General features: G+C 37.8%; 4 protein-coding genes and 1 pseudogene across 14 annotated transcripts; 2 read left to right on the top strand and 3 right to left on the bottom strand.

Annotated features, from left to right (window-relative positions):
- Positions 1–380: 380 nt before the first annotated feature.
- On the top strand, positions 381–5,663 carry OBP4 (OBF binding protein 4). 2 transcript variants are annotated; one of them, XM_089783742.1, is made up of 2 exons: positions 381–1,655; positions 2,135–5,663. In XM_089783742.1, exons 1-2 carry the CDS (start codon positions 643–645, stop codon positions 2,136–2,138), a joined length of 1,017 nt encoding a protein of 338 aa, XP_089639868.1. In that variant the 5' UTR covers positions 381–642; the 3' UTR covers positions 2,139–5,663. The 2 variants fall into 2 exon arrangements, with proteins under 2 accessions (XP_089639868.1, XP_021285636.2); XM_021429961.2 differs by lacking the exon at positions 2,135–5,663 and having other exon boundaries at positions 384–2,049.
- A 109-nt stretch (positions 5,664–5,772) lies between these two features.
- On the bottom strand, positions 5,773–10,555 carry LOC110417556 (uncharacterized). Of its 9 annotated transcripts, none has more exons than XM_021429952.2 (6): positions 10,390–10,553; positions 8,957–9,472; positions 8,011–8,558; positions 6,409–6,830; positions 6,224–6,321; positions 5,773–6,123 (listed from the first exon to the last, which is right to left on the bottom strand). In XM_021429952.2, coding segments are annotated over exons 3-6 (1,068 nt in total). In that variant the 5' UTR covers positions 8,557–8,558; positions 8,957–9,472; positions 10,390–10,553; the 3' UTR covers positions 5,773–6,121. The 9 variants fall into 9 exon arrangements, with proteins under 9 accessions (XP_021285627.1, XP_089639867.1, XP_021285631.2 ...); XM_089783741.1 differs by lacking the exon at positions 5,773–6,123 and having other exon boundaries at positions 6,213–6,321; positions 8,957–9,035; positions 9,239–9,472; positions 10,390–10,554; XM_021429956.2 differs by lacking the exon at positions 5,773–6,123 and having other exon boundaries at positions 6,213–6,321; positions 8,011–8,610; positions 10,390–10,555.
- Positions 10,556–12,847: 2,292 nt separating this feature from the next.
- On the top strand, positions 12,848–16,367 carry MPB2C (movement protein binding protein 2C). 2 transcript variants are annotated; one of them, XM_021430370.2, is made up of 5 exons: positions 12,848–13,201; positions 13,410–13,493; positions 14,444–14,788; positions 15,358–15,576; positions 15,916–16,367. In XM_021430370.2, the coding sequence occupies exons 1-5, from the start codon at positions 12,983–12,985 to the stop codon at positions 16,105–16,107; spliced, it is 1,059 nt and encodes a 352-aa protein (XP_021286045.1). In that variant the 5' UTR covers positions 12,848–12,982; the 3' UTR covers positions 16,108–16,367. The 2 variants fall into 2 exon arrangements, with proteins under 2 accessions (XP_021286045.1, XP_021286047.1); XM_021430372.2 differs by having other exon boundaries at positions 12,849–13,201; positions 15,919–16,367.
- A 102-nt stretch (positions 16,368–16,469) lies between these two features.
- On the bottom strand, positions 16,470–18,723 carry BASL (breaking of asymmetry in the stomatal lineage). The gene is made up of 5 exons (XM_021430373.1): positions 18,564–18,723; positions 17,926–18,263; positions 17,704–17,802; positions 17,229–17,395; positions 16,470–17,130 (listed from the first exon to the last, which is right to left on the bottom strand). Exons 1-5 carry the CDS (start codon positions 18,649–18,651, stop codon positions 17,022–17,024), a joined length of 801 nt encoding a protein of 266 aa, XP_021286048.1. The 5' UTR covers positions 18,652–18,723; the 3' UTR covers positions 16,470–17,021.
- A 183-nt stretch (positions 18,724–18,906) lies between these two features.
- LOC110417965 (dirigent protein 22 pseudogene) lies at positions 18,907–19,653 on the bottom strand (annotated as a pseudogene).
- Positions 19,654–19,665: the final 12 nt, after the last annotated feature.

Below are 19,665 nucleotides of genomic sequence, written 5' to 3'. Positions count from 1 at the left end.
CTAGAATCACTGGATACATGGTACAGTAACCTGGTAGTACTATACTTTTAATTTTTTTACAACCGGTCATTTACGTTGTGCAACGTGGGAGGCTCTAGACCAGTTGTGCTGACACCAGGCTAGTCCCAGCAGATAGACTGGGGTGGCCGACAAACTCGACAACCTGATTTTGTGGACATCAAATACCTCTCCTCCTTTACCCTCCCAGTGTCTCCCACCAACGGTCCCGATCTCTCTCTTCGTACAGTTACGCAATTTCCATATCCCTCCCTACAATCCCACTCTCCACTCCCATCTCCCACCCATCTGCACAAGGTCAATTTCGTAATTAAGAATCCTATACCAAAATTTAGGTAATTTGGTTTTCTGAAAAGGCTGATTTGGTAATTGAGAAATACGATCTTGTTACTAGAAGAATATGCAAAGGGGTTTTTGTCAGACAAGTTCAAAAACTGTTCTGTGTGCATTTTTCCTCTCAGAAGCTCTTCACTCGTGATTATTTATTTATTTTTCTTGTTTCTTGCAAAACTTCTCTGGAATCTTTGTGTATATAAAAGCTCAAATAAATATACCGGATTAAGATCCGAGTTTCCGACAAATTCGCTTTCAGTTTTTTTTGTTGGAGCGAAATTGTTGTGAGTAATGCAAGACATCCACACAATCGGAGGTGGCCGTATCTTCAACGGCGGCGGAGGAGGAGGAGGAGGAGGAGGCGGCGGCGGAGGAGACAGAAGGTTACGACCGCACCACCACCCAAGCCACCAAGCACTCAAGTGTCCACGCTGCGATTCTCTCAACACAAAATTCTGTTACTACAACAACTACAACCTCTCTCAGCCACGTCATTTCTGCAAGAGCTGCCGTCGTTACTGGACAAAAGGTGGCGTCCTCCGTAACGTCCCCGTGGGCGGTGGCTGCCGCAAAGCCAAGCGCTCGAAAACCAAACCTTCACCCGAAACCGCCACAGCAGCAGCTGCGGCGGCCGCCGCCGCACCGCCACAGCCACAGCAGCAGCACTGTGATCAACGTAAAGCGAATTCTCATTCTAGCAGCGAGAGTTCGAGTCTTACTGCAGCCAATTCTAACGTTGCAGTGACTAATAATAATAACAATAACGACAACGACAACAACAACAATAATAGTTCTGCTGGTGGCACTGCTGAGGCGGTGTCGGCAGTAACATCTCATTCTAACTTGATAAATGTAAGCGAGTCGAAGTTTTATGGAAACCCTAATAATTTAGGGTTCGAGCCAGGATTGCTGGAACAAGGATCGGACTGCGGGATATTTTCCGAGATTGGGAGTTTTACGAGCTTGATTACTTCATCAAACAACGAAACTTTGTCGTTTGGTTTCAGTACGGTATTGAATGGGCAAGGACTTGAGCAAGGGCAGTGGCAGCAGCAGCAGCAGCAGCAAAAGATGATGAGTGTAGGAGGGGAGGAAATCAGCGGGGGATTGCTTGATCAGACGGTGCAGGTTGAGCTATCAAATTTGCATAGTAGATCGGAGGGTGAGGGCTCTGGAGGATTTGGACCGTTGGATTGGCAAGGGAGTGGAGATCAAGGGTTGTTTGATCTTCCTAACGCTGTTGATGAGACGTATTGGAGTCAGAGTCAATGGACTGATCAAGATCATCCTAACCTCTATCTCCCGTAAATTATCTTACCTTTTTTCCCCTTTTTCCCTTAAATTATTTATTAACTACAAAAGTGAAAACTCTCAGGAAAAAAAATAGAAAAAAAAAATGAAGGAAAGCCTAAATTGAAGAGAGTTATATGGATATAAGAATGTGACTGTTTCTTCTTGTGTAAATTTTTTAAATTTTATTTTTTTTAATATTGAAGTTTTCTTTTGGTGATATTGGAAGGTGTTGCGAGTTTGATCTTCTTGGTGTTCATGTGCAACTAACTTTCATATTAGTTTTTAGTATTTTTCTTTTCTTGTTTTTGGCTATTTTCCTAATTGGTTTTTTGGGAGGGTATCTTTTTTTTTTCTGATGTATCTGGAATTAAATTAATCAAAATATAGAGTGTTTGTTTTTCTTAATGATAGTTTTATTTGTAGCTTTGTGCATGGCAATGGTAATCATCATCCCTAATCTCTGTTCTATTAATTAATTAATTAATTGTAGATAGTGCAAGATATGACCAATCAGCGGCTTAATATGGCAGCCAAAACAGCATCGCTGTTTGGCTTCAAAATGTGCCACGTCATCATGAAACAAGGAAAACGGTGATGATAATTGCAAACGGCGGTGTTGTTGATTTTGATGGAGGGAAGGAAGGGAAGGGATGGGGAAATGTACGGATAAAGAGGCAGTGTTGAGGCTACTACTCCTATGTAAGACGTTGGTTGGGAAGTGTTTTTTTTTGCTGGGCCCCGGAAAGGAAGAGACTAGTCCCATGCGCGACTATGACTCCACGTGGCGGTGGTGAGACACCGGGGATAGTCTTAATGCGTAGGGCCACGTGGATTAAACCTCGGGGAGGGTCGGGTCGAAACTTTTGAGTGCTCACAGTGTGGATTGATGGGGATGTGAAAACCGGGTTGTAAATCGGCAATGGTGATGATGACGAAGACGATGATGTGGCGATTTAGGTGGGTGGTGGTGGTGGTGGTTGTTACTGGTAAACTGGGGATCGGTGGGTCCAGGGCATGTGCAGAAGTGGTCTCGCAAGTCTCACCCCCATATGGCCATACGAGTCATGTATCAGTTTGGGTTCTGAAGTCTGATGTGATCCTCACTATTTCCCAGGGCCCTTTGATTTTGAGCAGAGATTTTCTGGGAAGCGAGTTTGCCGTACCACATTGGCACATTGTTTTTGGTTAGCTTTAGTTCAATTCCCAACGTCTAGATGGATGATAATTGATGATGGAATGGAATTCAGTGTTTCGTCTTATCTTTCATCGTTGCTTAGATGTTTGCCCACATTAAATGTGGTTTTCGGACCTTGGACTCTAGATAAGGTGTGGCGGTTGGGGGGGGTGGTAAATTAGGTGAGGGATTTGATGTGGTCCTTTAGGGGATATTGATCTTTGCGATGTTGGGGCATTGGGGGCTGAGCATTGGAGTGGTCCCTTTTTGGCTGAAACAATGATAAGAAGCTTTCATGGGGCTTGATCTGAAGTTCTGGTACAAGCTTGAAGGAGATTGGGGTTTGCTACATAGTCTAAATTTACGGGGTTGTCATTCATCAACTTGGCTATTAGGAGGGGTCAGGGCATGAGGCTGGACCACCACTGGTCCTGGTCCTCTGCTGTCCTTCTAGTTTGGCCAAATCCTGCCGCTGCTGATAGGGCGGTGGTCAGTCAAAGTTTCCAGCTGAAAACTACCGTTGCTAAATCGAAACGTACTTTTTCATTTTATCTCAATCTCGATTAATTGCACTCTAAATTACGTAAATGATCCTTCATTATATGTTCTTCATATCTGTTGTGCTTTGGTGTGCTACAACATTAAAGTATTCCCATGAACTTGGTGGCCCTCCTGTAAATTCATTTGAAGAAAACCTTGGCTGTTGAATATTGATTGAGAAACCCAGTGTTGGCTTGACAGATTATAGTCATGTGCGCTGCCAGTGACATATAGCTTAACCAAATGCCCAAACCAGCACGGTATAAGACTACAAGAGACTAACCTTGAGGAGCAGCAAGCTATATATTTTAAAATCTCATCCCATGGCTGAAAAGAACAGATTGAAGCTTTATGCGGCTGCAGTTTGTGACAATTACGACAGAAGAGAGGAAAAGATCTTTTTGGTGAATGGTGGTCCTTGCTAGGAGTCTCCGCTCCGCTGTTAAACCCTCACTCTCTCTCACAGTGTCCGCGGGACTGTGCTGTCAGTGTGATTTGATGTTGTGTTGGATTGATCCAGAGATTACAGAACCTGAAAAGCCCGATGAATCAAAGTTTCGGCCCGTGCATTGACAGGGACTTTGCCTAATAAATTCTCCAAACAAGAAGGTCCAGGCTCCAGTAGGCACTCGCAGCACTACATCCCGGATCATTTAAAGGTAAAAACATGAACGTCTTTACCATCAGAAAGAAGTGAGAACAGAATGTATAGCAGTTGTAAAAAGGGAAAATGTTCCTCTAAGTGGGCACGCCAGGAATTCTTAAAAAGGCATTGTAGTCATGAAAGTGAGACAATTATGACAATAGTCTTAAACCCGTTTTAACTGGTTTTACTGGCTCGCTCTTTGTCTTCGTCAGGATTTAGTCGATTATTCAGAGGCAAAGAACCAAGTTCTCTATTTGGTTAATTCAAGTGTTCCTCTTAGAGTTTACTATTATTGGGTGAAGGACTGTAGGTGAAATTTTAGTTAATTCACGCCCAAATATCTTACTTGTCTGCCGATTGAAGACTAACGGAAATGGTCGGCCATGGAATAGTCTAAGACGCCCGGAATGGTCACGGCTTGCGAACGTGAGCTTAGGCCACATGTGACCAATGAGGCTTCTGGTTTGCCCATGCATCTTATTTGCCTTGATAGCCAAGGGAAGGATCATTTAAAGATTCACTGGCAATGGACCAGACTGGGTCCAACATTGCCTTGGCATGGCCAAAGCAACACTGTGGCATGGATCGCGACAGAAAATTAGCACCTCGAAGTTTGGCACATGGAGGTGGTCCTTAACTCCTTGCTGTGTGGTCTTGGCCATTGGCCCTCATCTTTGGTAGCGCTGATTTTGATGTGTGCAACTGGTGAGCCAATTATGGTTGCGAAATTGGGTTCCACCAAACTTTTGAGAACCGGGGTTGAGCAATTTAAGAATTAAGGTCACCAGAAATTAGTTGAACATCCATTGGATTACCTTGATGGATACGCTACACTTGCAGTAAATGGTGATTTTACTCTGATTCAAATGATGGCATGAACTTGAAATGGTATTTGTGTCCTGCAAATTTGTGCAAATATTCGAAATTTGCTCCGAGATTGATTTCTTGTTATCAGACTGGGATTTGACCTCCAAAATTGGTCATAGACATGATGTTACAGATTTGAGAATTCTCGCAACCTGGTTTGGATTAGGAGGGCCATATAAATAAGAGGTCAAGTGGTCCTCCAAGGAAACAATACTGACAACGAATTACCCGTGCTGGTACCGGCTAACACTTTGCAGATTTGATGTCTGTGTCAAGAATCCTTGATTTTTGCCTGTCCATGCCCAAGGTAGCTTTTGCTTGGCCCAAAAACAGTTCCATTTGCTCAATAAGAAACCACCATCCCAGAATAAAAAAGCAGTTAAGATTTCCACCTAAATTATGTCTGCAATAATCCAATGTACGTAAAGTCTGAAAGGGAAGACCCGGCATTGATTTACTTGTCAAAGGCGACAAGAACACTGTGCCTTAGCTGGACATGTGAGAGGAAAGCAGTTATGGCATGAAAGGGAAAGAAGATTATGGGATTTGGGTCAATCAACTGCATAAGGAATGCCGTAAGCACCAAGCGACTATCAACCCTTGCTATGCACGTGTTTGTCAATGTCGATTTTCATCAACTCAAGCACAAGCACAAGTCCCAGTTATCTAAAGCCACCCATGATGACAGCCTTGGTATCTATAGCTTGGTATAAGCAACAACACCAGGAATTACAAGCCACTTTCTAGGATAGTGCTTCGCAGTCTGATTCTTACTGGACCATCATCAGTTGCTTAAGTGTAACAGATAAGGTCATTATTCACTGATGTCAGGCGAAACTTGTCAAAACTATGCAACTCTGGAACAGCAGATAAGATACGGAAACTAACGGAAATGACAAAATTAGAGCTAACCTTCTATCAGTCATTGACTGTATATCAACTCACCAATGATCCAAAAGCATTTATTGTCAACTGAAAGAATTATAACCTAAGATTATTACATCTTTGGAAAGCAAAAAGGAAATTTGAGAAGGCTTTGTCTAAATTATTGACTTGGCTGGAGCCAAATTTCTGTCTAATTGCTTCGCAACCAACAAACTTCACAACTTGCTCACTGACAGTGCTGGAAGGTATGAATATGGAAAGAACACATTCCTAAGACTTCCAAAGGCAAAAAATCGTATGACAAGCACCGTTGCTAGGTTTATCATTTACATTACACCATGAACCCATAAGCATGATTTTTGGAATCCTGCACAGCATAAATATGAATACAAAATCAGGGAGGAGGAAATATTAGTGTTGTATAAGCAAGCAATGAAGGGCACATGTAGCTAGCATTCAGAATTTACAGCAGAGAAAACAGGCTCTCCAACTTTGCTGCTTCCTCGGCTGTCTCTGGTCAGCTTCCACCATTCTTACCGGGCTGCCACTCCATTCTGATGGCAATCTGCTCATAAAAGCCAAACAATGAGCCAACAGTTTTTTACGGATAACTGTGAAGAGCACAATGAAATCATGACGAATAAGAAGTTACATGGGAAAAGCAAAAGAATTAGAGCTGGCAGTGCTACTAGTTGATCGCAGAGAAATGCTACCAGAACATGGTATTGGTCCTGAATATGTTATTGGGCCTGAAAGAGGACCAATTGCAAAGGAACCACAATCCCCATGAGCAAGCTGATTAACAAAGCTTTGACTTGGACCTGTTAGACTTCTTGACGTCCTATCTTCAGTCCTGGATAAGCGCTCAGTATTATGAGGCTGTTGACACTCTGGACCTTCTAAAAATTCCTCAAGGCTACTCATGGTGGTTACGGACGAATCAGAAAGATGAATGGTGCTTCCACTCTCGGCTCCAGTGTTGGAAGAGACCTCATTTAAATGGCTATTGTCTTCAATTGATTCAGTTGCAGATGGTTCCACAGGGTTCAATGAAATGGCATCCTGAATTTGAACCTGCAGATGTGCTCAATGAATCAAAATCTGGAAATTCTTTGGTAAACTGCTATTGCATATTGAAAAGATGATGCAGGGGAAATCTAGTAGAGGCGAAGTTACAGGTTGGAGATGCAGTACTTACCATAGATACTAAAAATCTTCAGCTGGTAAAATAACACAAACAACATAGCCAGGCATACCAACAAACTAATACGTTAGCCACAACTTTGGCCATATCTCTCACCGGGACCAACGAGAATACCTTTTATGCAATGGTTGTTACCACTATTCACCTTAGCCACCATTGCCACCAATTCAAGTTTCCATTTTAGCACAAATTTTCCCAAACACAATTTATGGTGACAACCAGAAGTATGGCTGACAAAATTTGAAAACCTATAATTACTAACCTAGAACAAGAAACATGTTTCAACTTCACCCGGAAGGTTTGAGATATGAACCTCTCACCTCTTTGACAAATCTTGAAAAACACATCAAAGATGGAGCTTTGTTAAGGTTTCTATCATATTTTCTGATACAAGGTGGTATATGCCAATGATAGTTGAAGACAGCACAAAAGCATAAGCAATCTGGCTAGAGAGACTAGGTTTTTCCGCTTCCTTGTACTGGCAGACAATAGTATATGAAAACCTGAACATAAAAAGTTCTGGAAACTATCCTTTGAAACTCTTCTTAGAATGCAACCAATATTAACTCCTCTATAAGCTGGGACTTCTTTTGTTTACTTCTCTTTCCTTTTACTTTTGGCTTTTGTTTCTTCCTATTTCTTTTCCAGAGAAAAAAGGGGAAGGGTGCAGGAGGGAGTTTGGGATAGATCATAGGTGAGAGGTTTCATGGTGGGCACCACACAGTACTATGGAGGCCTTCACCATGCTTTCTCAGCCTGTAGAACCTGAATCCTAGATAAAATGCAATTTGTTTCTACAGAACAGCATAGACAAAGTAGAAGATGGCAGAAATAACAAATCCTTTCTTCTGAAGTAATAAAATAACGAATTCCCAGGAACTGCTGAAAACAGCCTGTAAAATGAACTGTTACTGTCTTTTAAAAAACAACCAAATGCTGCAGTAAGAAAGTCAATTTGAAATCATTTGCAAGAAGATTGAGCTATGAAATTACTGTTTTCACTCATCTTAGGTGATAATGTATTAAGCATGGGAGCATGTAGCTTCTTACCTCTTTCACGTGCTGCATCTCAGGAATCATCTTCTCAGTGGACTTATAAAGTAAACGATCATCTCTTCCATCAGATTCTTCTTCACCATCCTTCATTAAAGCATTGAGAGCATGCTGTTTCCTTACATAATTCTGGAAGTCCTCTTCAATCTCATTGGAAATGGATGACATTAACCTGAGAGTTTTTCTGGGTTCTTCGCTGTCACCATTGACATCCGTGTGAAACTTGGAAGAGATATCTTTGTCGTTCAATCCACTCCGTGAAGTAACTTCCCTATCTATGAAAATATCCTTGACAGACTGATAATCACTCTCTTGAATAAATACAACCAGCTCTGGCGCATCAGATGCTAAAAAGATGTCACTGGCATTAAGAAGATGGTTCTCTTCCTTACTTCTTTCCGCTTCACCAGGACTTGCAGTGTATGATGCCCCTTGTGTTGAATTCTTCCAAGCCATGAAATCGTTAACTCCGTGGTCCTTGACTCCTCCATCTCCCCTCTGTCCCTTGACTTCTATGTTGGTCTTTACCTTAAATGCTCTCATCCCTGCAGAGCCTTCAGAGTCAAAAGCTTGAGCATGGATTCTATATGACTGCCTCTGATGTGCATAGATTGGCAGTATGAAAAGAAACAGTGATGAGATTACAAATTTCCAATATAAATGTATAACCAAAAAGAGGAGGGAAAAGGTATTTTCGAGATAAGTAAAAAGTTAGAAAGGATGATGGAGTATGTATTCTGAAATCTGAAAAGAATTTGTGACCTCTTCTCATATAGAAAATGAAAGTGAGCTATTAAGTTTCAATCTAATGCATAAATTAACAGTAAGATATCTTTTTTTTTTTTGAAGATTAAATTAACAGTAAGATATGGGAAGCCTTCAATTTAAAATGCTTGTGTATGGTTTCAATTTTTCTTTTCTGCTAATGCGGAGTTTATTGTACCTTTTAAGATTTACAAAATTGAATGGATTGGCAAATCTGATAGTTGGTACTGCGTAGATAGCCTCATCACAAAGAACTGTTGCTTCACCACAACTATTGGTGTTAGTGGAATTTTTGAAACCATAACATAGTCACACAGTAATCAAAAGAGTATATCGATATAAAAAATACAAATTAAAACCATAATCAATCCATCACTGAAGATCAATGCAATCGCATAAAAACCAACTTCTATAACATCCATGGTTGTAAATGAATATGAAAGTATTTGAGAAATCTTATCTGTTCCCTCCATATAGCATTCACTGGCAACCAAACAAGGAAAAACGAAGCTGGGAACTTGGTCAAGAAAGGATACTTTATATTAACATGAATGCCTCATTGGTAATAAAGTTTTCATAGTATAAAAGGTGCTTATGCATTGTACAAAATTGCCAAGGTGGTATTCTTCTGTTGACACTAGTTTTCAGCAAAAACACATTGTTCTGTTAAATATCTGCATCTACTTGAGCCCAGCTGCCAAAGTGAATAAAGGTCAAATTCATCATTAGAAAAGAAAATGCCACCTTTAAGTTGCTTACCTCAAGAGTCAAGGAGAAAGAGAAGCAATAATCAAGAACCACAAAGAAAGTTTAAAGGATCAATGAAACGAAAGCATATCAGACAGGAATGAAATAAAATAAGTAGCTGAATTTGGCTATTCACTATGAAGAATGAATTAGAAAATTGATCTCCCTGGCACAAAACTTTAAAGAAGCCCAATGGAGAAAAGGCTCATAGATAGCAATAAGAACCCAGCATAAGGAATTTTGCAAATTTTGTGCTAGTGGATTTGTGTATTTGCCACTTTAGAATAAGGATTTTGCAGATGCTTGTTGACAAATTTCTTTACTCCTTATATAAACTAATCTTTTAGGAGACATAATCTCTCTCCATTTCCGGTCAAACAGTTATCTCCTCACCTGCCTTAAATGGTATTCCTAAAATGTTCAAGCTAATTTTTAATTTCATTAAGGGAAAACAAAGATTCCACCAAAACCTCCATGTCCTTTGAACCTTTCAAGCTTTGGCGGGCACTCCTCTTTGTGCCTCTTGCTAGTGGTCACATCCTCCCCTTTGTAAAATACTCCATTATTGCAAAGAAAAGGTGCAATCGAAATTAACCCTGTTTTCCATTTACATAAAAACTACAGAAAGCAAAACAAAACTCTATAACTTCTTTCTGTGCATGTGAAGTTCTCCTAGTAAGCCAAAAGATTAATAAACAGTAGTCCTTTTCCATCTTAACTATGAATTTTCTCATCAAACAAATGAAGCACTTAAATAATGTATAAACTTTACAGAAAATCATGTTAATAGTTCTCATTTCCATGACAAAAGAATCGTTCCGTAGGCAAAATTAAAGAAAACAAAATTGATATATTGCACGGTACCTTGAACCAGCTAAGGACAAACTCATAAGTTGTGAATTTTCTTCTGCAAATATATCTGATAAACTAGTCATTGATCAAAAATACCTATGAAAGAGACAGAGAGAGGAGAAAGGCAAAAGCACATATAGGAAGGTAGGGAGGCAATAGAGGCTTAGTGAGTCCTACAAGTTATAGGGATGGCTAAAGTTCATGTTTAAGGAAAGAGGGTGGTACAGAGAGAGAAGTAAAAGAAAAGGTGAATGAAATAAATGGACAGTTCAGAATATTAAATATCCATTAAACCACGAAATGACAACTTCAGTTACAATAAAACTGAAAATTTGTTAACATAAACGTTATGACTCCCATCACTCTCTTGCCACTTCCTCATTATCATCAATCATTTTTGTAACCTTTGTTATACAAAATTTACCCAAACACACAGCTTTTCCATTAACTGCAACTCGTAGCTCTGGGTGTTTAAGACTTTTTACTAATCAATTGAATGCCATAATTAATAATTTGGAGTTTGAACCCTCTTGGCCTTTATCTTTTGTTAGATTATATTTCACCATTAGTTATAAGTTCGCATGTGAATAGAGGTCACAAGGTCAAGCACTCAAGCTAGAAAGTACTTGTCTTTTGCATTTTTATTTTTACTATTTATATTTTGACCATGTTCTACTAGATTTGATAATTTTGTATATAATACGAAATGATACAGATTTATAATTGTATTAATACAGTTAAAATACAAATAAATAGTGTTTTAATCATTTCAAACCCGCTTAATCTGTTTAAAACGCTATTAGTTAATTGTGTCATCATATTTCCTTATAACCTGTAATCCGTTTATTATCTATTTAGTTAATCGTGTTCACATGTTGTTTAGATATGTTTAGTACACGGTTAAGGCTTATTTATTGATCTATATAAATATTAATATTTTTATAATAATTTAGATTTATTGATATTGAATTTTATTATATTTGATCAATTTTATGATATTTATTATTTTTAATTATATATTTGAATAATAAAATTATATTTTACTTGTATATATTTTGACTTAATCGTTTTAATTATAGTAATCATATTAATTATGTAAATAGGTTATAAATCTCATAACTTATAATCATATTAATCGTGTTGTTTTGTATAAAAGTTAATCAAATATGTTTAATAAATATATTAATCGTATAATATCATATTATACATTTATTAAATATATTTATATACATATTTAAAATTTTAACATAATTAATTAATCATGTTATATTATATTTACTCATATATCTATTAATACTCTATATGTTACTCACGAGGTGGAAGGAATGAAATATATCTGATTTCATCCAAGTACAATTCTAGTACAAAGCTCAATGGGAGATAGACTAATAGCGAGACATTTATTTATTTATTTATTCTTTCTAATTTTGTTTTGTTTGCTTTTGGTTTACGGAAGTGAAGTGAGGCTAAAGGGTTCAATGAGCTTGGGCTTGGGTATATATCGAGACGATAGAGACTGGGTTTGGGTCCATTAGTAGTCCATTTGAATTCAGTTGGACTGCTTTGGACAGACATGTATTAGCCTAATGAATCAACAGCCCTGAGCCCTCAATTTTGTTTTTCTGTGTAAAAAGCAAAAGGACATTCATTTTTGTTGACAACAAAAAGACAGTAGTCCTAATAAATGCAATGATGATCAATTTAATCTAACAACATAATGATAGTTTTAATTTAATTCTTTCGTGTAAATTTTCTTTTTGCATTTTAGAACATGACCAAAGCGACCCATCACTTGCAATTTCATTCATTTTGTGTCTTTGTTTCAATGGTTAAGGCATAAGGATTGAAGCTCATTTTAGAGCATTAGTAAAAACAAAAAACAAAACTCATTAGGAAACAAAATTTACTTGATTAATTTAAATTTTGTGGCATTCTCCCCTTTATGCATGCTAAATTAATTAATCACACTATTTAGGTGGTTAGTGAAGGTGATTGGTGATTTATATTATAGTTTTGTGACATTCACTTTATGAGAGAAAAAAACAATTAAAATAATTAAATCATATCGAATCCTAACTTGTAGTCTCATGGAGAAACAAAATGTTTGACATATTCTTATTTTTATATGAACTTTTTGTTATAATCTTGCAAATTAGTTGATGTCCACTAACTTTGTTTTTGCATATTAGTGTAGGCATAGCTTAATTTCTTTTAAAAAAAATTAATTTCTTGAATTTTTTTAAAAAAATACAGCGGCCATAATCACAAAATGTAAAAGGAAATTTTTTTATTAAAAAAAAAAAGTAAAGAAAAGAAACCACTTTTTTTTTCTTTTGCCATTTTAATTCATCAACCGGCCCTTACTATTCAGTTATTTTCATGGTGGTTCAGGGGTATTTTGGTAATCTTGGAAATTACCTTCCAAAGTACGTTTGGAGAGCCGTTGTCCGTAAAAGGGCACGAACGAAAGCGATTTAAAATTAAAAAAAAAAAAAACATCAAATCGTTAACTCTCTCTTCTCTTCACTCTTTCAAGTTTCAAAATACCACTTCTTTTCTCTTTGTGTTTTTCCGATTCTTCGTCGTTTTCTTTTTTAGAAAGAAAATGTTTGAGCCGCAACATTTCGTAGATTTGCAGGACAATTCTGGCTTCGGGGACCCCAAATCCTGGCTTTCAGGGGATAACAACATCAACGACAACTCGTCCCCGACTCACCATCAAACTCAGTCCTCACTCACTAACTCGGCCCCCTCTAACGGCAATGTGGATCGCGTCCTCTACAACGATCTCGTCGAGATGATCCCTCTCGTTCAATCCCTCATCGTAATCTCCCTCTCTCTTTACTTAATTTACCTCTTCGTTATATTTGATTTATTTATTTTTTAAATTAAAGAAGAATAGAGAGAAAATGAAAAGAAAATGGTATGCGAAATTATTCTATTTACCTCGCGCCATTTAAAAAAATGGAAGAAAAAGGATTTCTTTTTAAATTTAACTTTCTTATTTCTTTTGTAAATTTGTATTCGATCAGGAGCGGAAGGCAAACAGTTCATTTACAAGGCGTGGTTCGATGATATATACTAAGACGCCTTCAAGGGAATACCTGACCCGGAAAGTAACATTCTTTTATACTTGTTTCAATTTATATGTTGTATTTAATTGAAAAAATTGTAGAATTATGTATTGCTTGCATTACCAAATAGCATCCTTATACTGTTAGAGTGAGTTAGAGCTTGTCACCTCATCAAAACTTGCATTTATAAGTAAGGTTTTTAAAAATTCTCCTGTTAATGTCGCGAGTTGTTGTTATATTCTGATTGTGTATGTAATTATATATCACAGAGTGAATCAAATATAAATCTTTTATATGTTATACATATTTAAGTGGAAATTATGATTATATTATTGTATTATGTGCTTTTATATTTTTACGATGAAAAAATGGTGTGTCATATCTCCTTTCTAGATCGTAGTACCTGCTGGAAAAATTTGTACACACTCTGCTATACCTTTATTAGGTATAAGCAACTGAAAGTGGTGTCTTTTCGTAATATACTATAATGCCTCATTAGACCTGCTCGGCTACCATTTTCAGTTGTCTAGTTGATAACTTGTTACTAGTCTATATTGACTAGTCATTGGTGACATATTGGCTACTCGGATCAAATTGTTGTTTCCTTTCTGTTTGATTTGCAATTGTTGTTCTTGTATTTAGCATGCCACCTTGCCAATTGAAGTTTTAATCCCACTATGGTAGGCATAGTTGGCTCTGCATTAGATATTTCTGATCATTCAGAGCAAAGACGTAAAGCTAGTTCCTATGAGGGATGAAAAAGAAAACGACAGAAAACTGCATCACAAATAGGTTTTAATCAGGTTTATGAAATATCCAGTGTTTGATAGGTTTCAATTACAATATTTCATTAATTTTAATATGAAATTGTTTTTTACTATCAAAATTTTGCTCATGTTCCTATATTTTAATTTGATAACTTTTCTTCTGTGAGATGATGTTTATGTTCTCTTTATGAATGGGCTATAACTCTGTTCATTTCATTCAAGAAGGCTACTGATATGAAAGGGAGGAATGCAGCTGAGTCCATTCCAGTGAGAAAGAAGAAGGACCAAGGAGACAGGAATGGTAGTAATAACCAAGATGGTGACAGCTTTTCAATCTTTTCCTCGAGGGCTTTGGCAGCAGAAAAAGAAGATGAGGAGTTAGTTGCTTTGAGGGAACAACTGGAGGATATGCAAAGAAAGTTACTGGAAAAAGATGAGCTTCTCAAATCAGCAGAGATTTCAAGGAATCAGTTTAATGATATTCAGGCAGAACTTGATAAATTGAAGCGACATGCTGCAGAAAAGGACTCTTTGGTCAAGTCTATTCAGCTACAACTTTCTGATGCCAAGGTATACAATTGTTATGTATTTCTTCTAGACTTTTTTTTTTTTTATGCATTTCATGTACAAATAGTTAGTGCATTGTAATTACCTTCTCAGTATTTATCTTTGAAACTTTGATGGAGGCAGCAAAAACTTTTTTCTTTTTTGAATATAAACTTGGAGCTTATTTGATTGACATTATTTTGTTGTAAGATTTACAATTTTTTTAAGAGAAAGTTAGGACGGATATTCTTGCATAATAGACATAGAAAAGGCTGTTACAACTACAAGCATTAACTGTATTGCTGGAAGAATTTGAATGATTTTGTAATTATTGTCTGTTGAAAGGTTGTTAAAATACGAGTATCATTAAAAATGTTTAGTGTGTGATTTAAATATATGAGTATCATCCATTATATAAGGTTGCAACATACCTGGTTCTTATTTTCCATTTTGTGATTTCTGTTTATCTTTAAGGTATTTGACTGCTGAATAGAGATGTGTATATATAATGTATTGATTGTGAATTTTTTTTTGTTCAATTGTTAGTTGTGAAATTATCCCAGATCATTATTGATAAATATGCTTTTCCCCAGATTAAGCTTGCAGACAAGCAGGCTGCCTTGGAGAAGACACAGTGGGAAGCAATGACATCTAAGCAGAAGGTGGAGAAGCTGCAAAATGATATAGACTCGATGCAAGGAGAATTTTCATCATTTATGCTGTTATTAAATGGTTTGACAAAGAATACCTCCACTAAACATGCTGAAGATTATGATGTAGCTTCGTACCATTTGGATCATCTCCCTTATATAGTAAGCTCTCTATCCTCTGCCTATTATCAAATTGTTTTAATATGACTTTTCCTATTGCACTGTTCAAAAAGATCAAATGGTTTATATGGTAGAAGGGAATAGAAGTCCAAATATATGTTGTCTTGCATTAATTGCCAATATCATTTATAAGGGCTTGTGTCGCATAACCTTTTCTGTTTCTATTCATGGCTCTTCATTCGTTTGGATTTGCCATAAGACAGAGTTGAAAGTAAAAGTATTTGTATTTAGGCTATTGTTGATTTGTTTTAACAAAGATCATTGCTTTGTGGAACCATTGTTTGCCATGTTTAATCATGAAACATCCACTTTGGTGTAAAGCAGGATGATGCAGATGACAATGAGATACAGAAAATGGAAGAAGCAAGGCAAGCTTATGTTACTGCTCTTGCTGCTGCCAAAGAGAAGCAAGATGAAGAATCCCTTGCTGCTGCAGCCAGTGCAAGGTTATATCTTCAATCATTTCTTTTCAGATCAGAATGTTTGGAAGAAAGCAATATAATCAGTTCATAAGCTTGAAGCATTTCACACGAGCTCATTGATGTATTGGTATTATCAGTTTCACGCTGTAGCATTTATTTACTGTAACTCATCTACCCCTTCACTTCCCTTTTTTTTTTTTTTGATGGCTGCTTCTGTATCCTTTTCCTTACTTATTGCATGCCATTCTTGTATGTTTATATGGCTTTTTATTTTCAATTGTTTGGCATCCAATTTTTGCACTTGTTTTATATTTAAAACTGGAATATACTCTCTCGTTTGATGTTTGGCTACAGTACGTATTGAACACTTATTATTGCTCTCATTAAAAGGCCGGCAAAGAAACTTCCCTAATTACTATGGCTGCCTCTCCATTTGGCTGCAGTAGGTGCAACTTCTGGCATAACTTAAATCTTCATATTTCTCTCACCCGTCTACTTGCAGAAAGGTTTTGTTTGCACTTGGGAGGAGGATCAGAACTTGGGATGTTCATTTTGATTTTCAAGTGCCTCAATCGAAAGTTGTCAAGCCACCCCCACCAATTTTTGTTAACCCGGATGAAAAGTAGCAAGGAAAGAACATCAATTTCTTTATTTTGAACCCAGGTCTTACAAGGAACCGGCTCAAGTAGACCAAAAGGCCTGTTCAAATAGGCATCTAATTGAGTGAAAAACACCAATTCTGTGTCCTAGCCCTTAGAATTCGAGTCTTGATTTTATAAGTTTGTTTCAGGTTACTTCTCATTGCGTAATAAAAAATAGTATGCAAAAGGAAACACCAAGATGGCGGAAGGACGTAGACACGAGAGAATTACTTGTTGGAGCAAAACCAGCGGGAAGGGGGAGGGAGAGGAAGGGTGTTATAACGCTAGATCAGATGTAGTTATTATTAAAAGAATGATAAACATGGCTACTATCTTCATAGATTGAGACAAGACACAAGGACAATCAGAATCTGAAACATTGAAAACGCACTGAGAGGGCCTTGTTCTTCCTTGGGTTCCTGCCATCAGATTTCGGCATTTGCACTGGACTTCCCATCCACTCCCATCCCAGCCTGCAACAGCAGCATTCATCAAAGATCAAACCATAAGCTTCGAGGACCAGAAAGTTATTGAACTTACAATCAATGAATCGAACTTCTCCTCAACTTACACAGGAAAGGCAAATGATCCCGTGCTGCCATCAGATTGGTTAGAGTCACTTGATTCAACAGAAACCATCCCGCGGTTAGGTGTCTCCTCTACCTGGTAATGTCTTCTCCTTATGCCACCTGAAGCTAACTCTACCTCCAAGCAGATGCTGCTCCCTTCTCCGTCACCCTAAATAGTAAGCGAAATGCCACCTTTGAAAATTCCTCCAAGGACAACACTCTCAACTGCTACGCAATAGAGGATATGGCCTTGCCTTTCTACTAAGTATATATTAGCATGTTATTTTTCACAAGTTACTGTTCTATGTTGTGTCACTGTTTCATTAATTTGTACGTCTCCAAGATTTTAATTTGCAGATAAGTCACAATAATTGCAAACGGATATTCAACAGAGAAAACATGAGAACTTAGATTCCAACATTGTATTTTGGTGTAAAAACTCGTATGTCCACTCAGAATATAGCTACACAGCCTCACCTCTATAGCAGGAATGATCTCTTCCTCATTTCCATCTTCATTTGATCTTCCCTCATCGCTGCTTTGCTTATCTCTTTCTGCTTCCTCAGCATAATTAAGCTGTTCCCAACCAAAAAGCAGACAAAGGAAACATTAACCCAAATTGTAATTTGGTCATGTTGAACAAGGGGAAAAGCCAGCCAAAAGAAAGAAAGAAAAAAAATTACAATCGCATGGTTAAACCTTTCGATTAACAGGCCATGAACTTCTACTGGAGTGATTGGAATCTTCTGATTTGCTATCCTTCACAATATCAAAGGCTCCATCTTCTCTAAAGCAGAAGACTATATATTCTTCATCAGAAAAACGTGCCCAGCTTGAGTTGTCACTCCCATTTTCTACTGAAGCAGTATTCCTAGGCACTGCTGGACTCAGGTTTAGCTGTCTATCCTTGGTGCATCTGTTTTGCCGTGACAGTCTTTTGTTACTCTTCTTATCTCCGGTGTGTTCCTTGGTTTCGAAAACCATGTTTCTGATTGGCAGTTGAGGCGATGAAGAGCGATGTGTCTCTGTTTCTTCTTCTGCAAATTTAATACACACACATATTATATATATATATATATAATATATATATAAAATCAACACAGATAATGGGACAAGAAAATTGGGCAATGTTAATAAACTTTGATGGTCACCAAGATTCCAAGTATACCATCGTGCAAGATTGTGATGCATGTCTTATCATTCTATAGAAAAATTTTATATGGTAAGGTTTACTACAATAGCTTCAAGCCTCCTGAAAATGGTATATAAAAACTTTCGCGAGTTTTGAAAAGGAAAAATGGATTAAAAGCTAACCAGGTTTTTGTCGTGTGTTTTACCTAAAGGGAACCGGCAAGCCAAGAAACATGAAGCCCAATCCCTTACTCTCCATCTAACAAACCTTGTCAGCGTCCATGGTGTGGACATTCTTTTTGTCCTTTTTATCTTCCTTGCTGTCTTTCCTATGCTTCTGTAACAGTAGTTTGAGAGGGGGAGAGATAGAGGTGGAATTGGAAGAGGGAAATGACCATTTGAATTTGAAAATTAGAGAAATGCATGGAATGAATAAGGGAGTTACAGTGCGAGGGCATGATGATGACTAGAAGGGTCGGTTATGGTAAAAAAGGAGAGAAATTTGTGGAGGTAATAGTATAGTTGGCAACCTGTCTTAATTATGGCTAACAAATATTTCAACTTTTTACTATTCCCTTTATTTTAACAAATAATAAAAGAAACTGTTACAAAGATTTGGACTGAAAATCTCCCATCCAAAATTCCAATACTCTACTCTTACAATCATATTCACGTGGCTACTAGTGTAGCAATGTCACATTATATCCGATCACTGCATCCATTTCTTTCATTGAGTAGGACCTGGCAAGGCAATATCCACGAGCCAGCCTAAACTTTCCGGTGCCTCCAACCACCGGCATTTCTCTTACTTCATTCATTACTGGATTGCGGCCGAGGACGCTGAAGGTGCTACCGTTATAAGGTCCGCTAGTAAAGGCGTAAGTAAGGGTCATAAGAAGGCTGAACTCCTTTTGTTGTGATGACATAGCATACATCCCCTGAGCGCGCCCAACTAGTGTTGAGTTTATGTTTGGGGTGACCGTCAGAGGGTTGTCCATCATGAAAATGGACCCAAACGTGGCTGCGATCGGGTCTTGACCGGTGAAGTTGGAGCGGCCAGCGACCCTGACAGCGGTTGGCTCTGGGCCTCCAACGATATCATGCATGTAGAATTGGAAGCGAGTCACCTTCTGCTTCACGGCATCTGTGTTGTAAACAGCTGCAACCAACGCTATGAGAAGCAAAAATTTGCTTGCATAGGCCATGCTTACCACCCAAGATAAATGCCTTACTCGTGCAACTCTAGGGAGAAGGAAGATGCCTTATAAAATGGAGTGGCCTACCTAGTTGACTGAAGCTTTGCCCTGA

This window comes from Theobroma umbraticum, unplaced genomic scaffold (genome assembly GCF_002168275.2).
Source record: "Theobroma umbraticum cultivar Fairchild unplaced genomic scaffold, ASM216827v3 scaffold_50.0, whole genome shotgun sequence".
Taxonomy (NCBI): Eukaryota; Viridiplantae; Streptophyta; class Magnoliopsida; order Malvales; family Malvaceae; genus Theobroma; species Theobroma umbraticum.
This window is presented reverse-complemented; position numbering and strand designations above follow the sequence as displayed.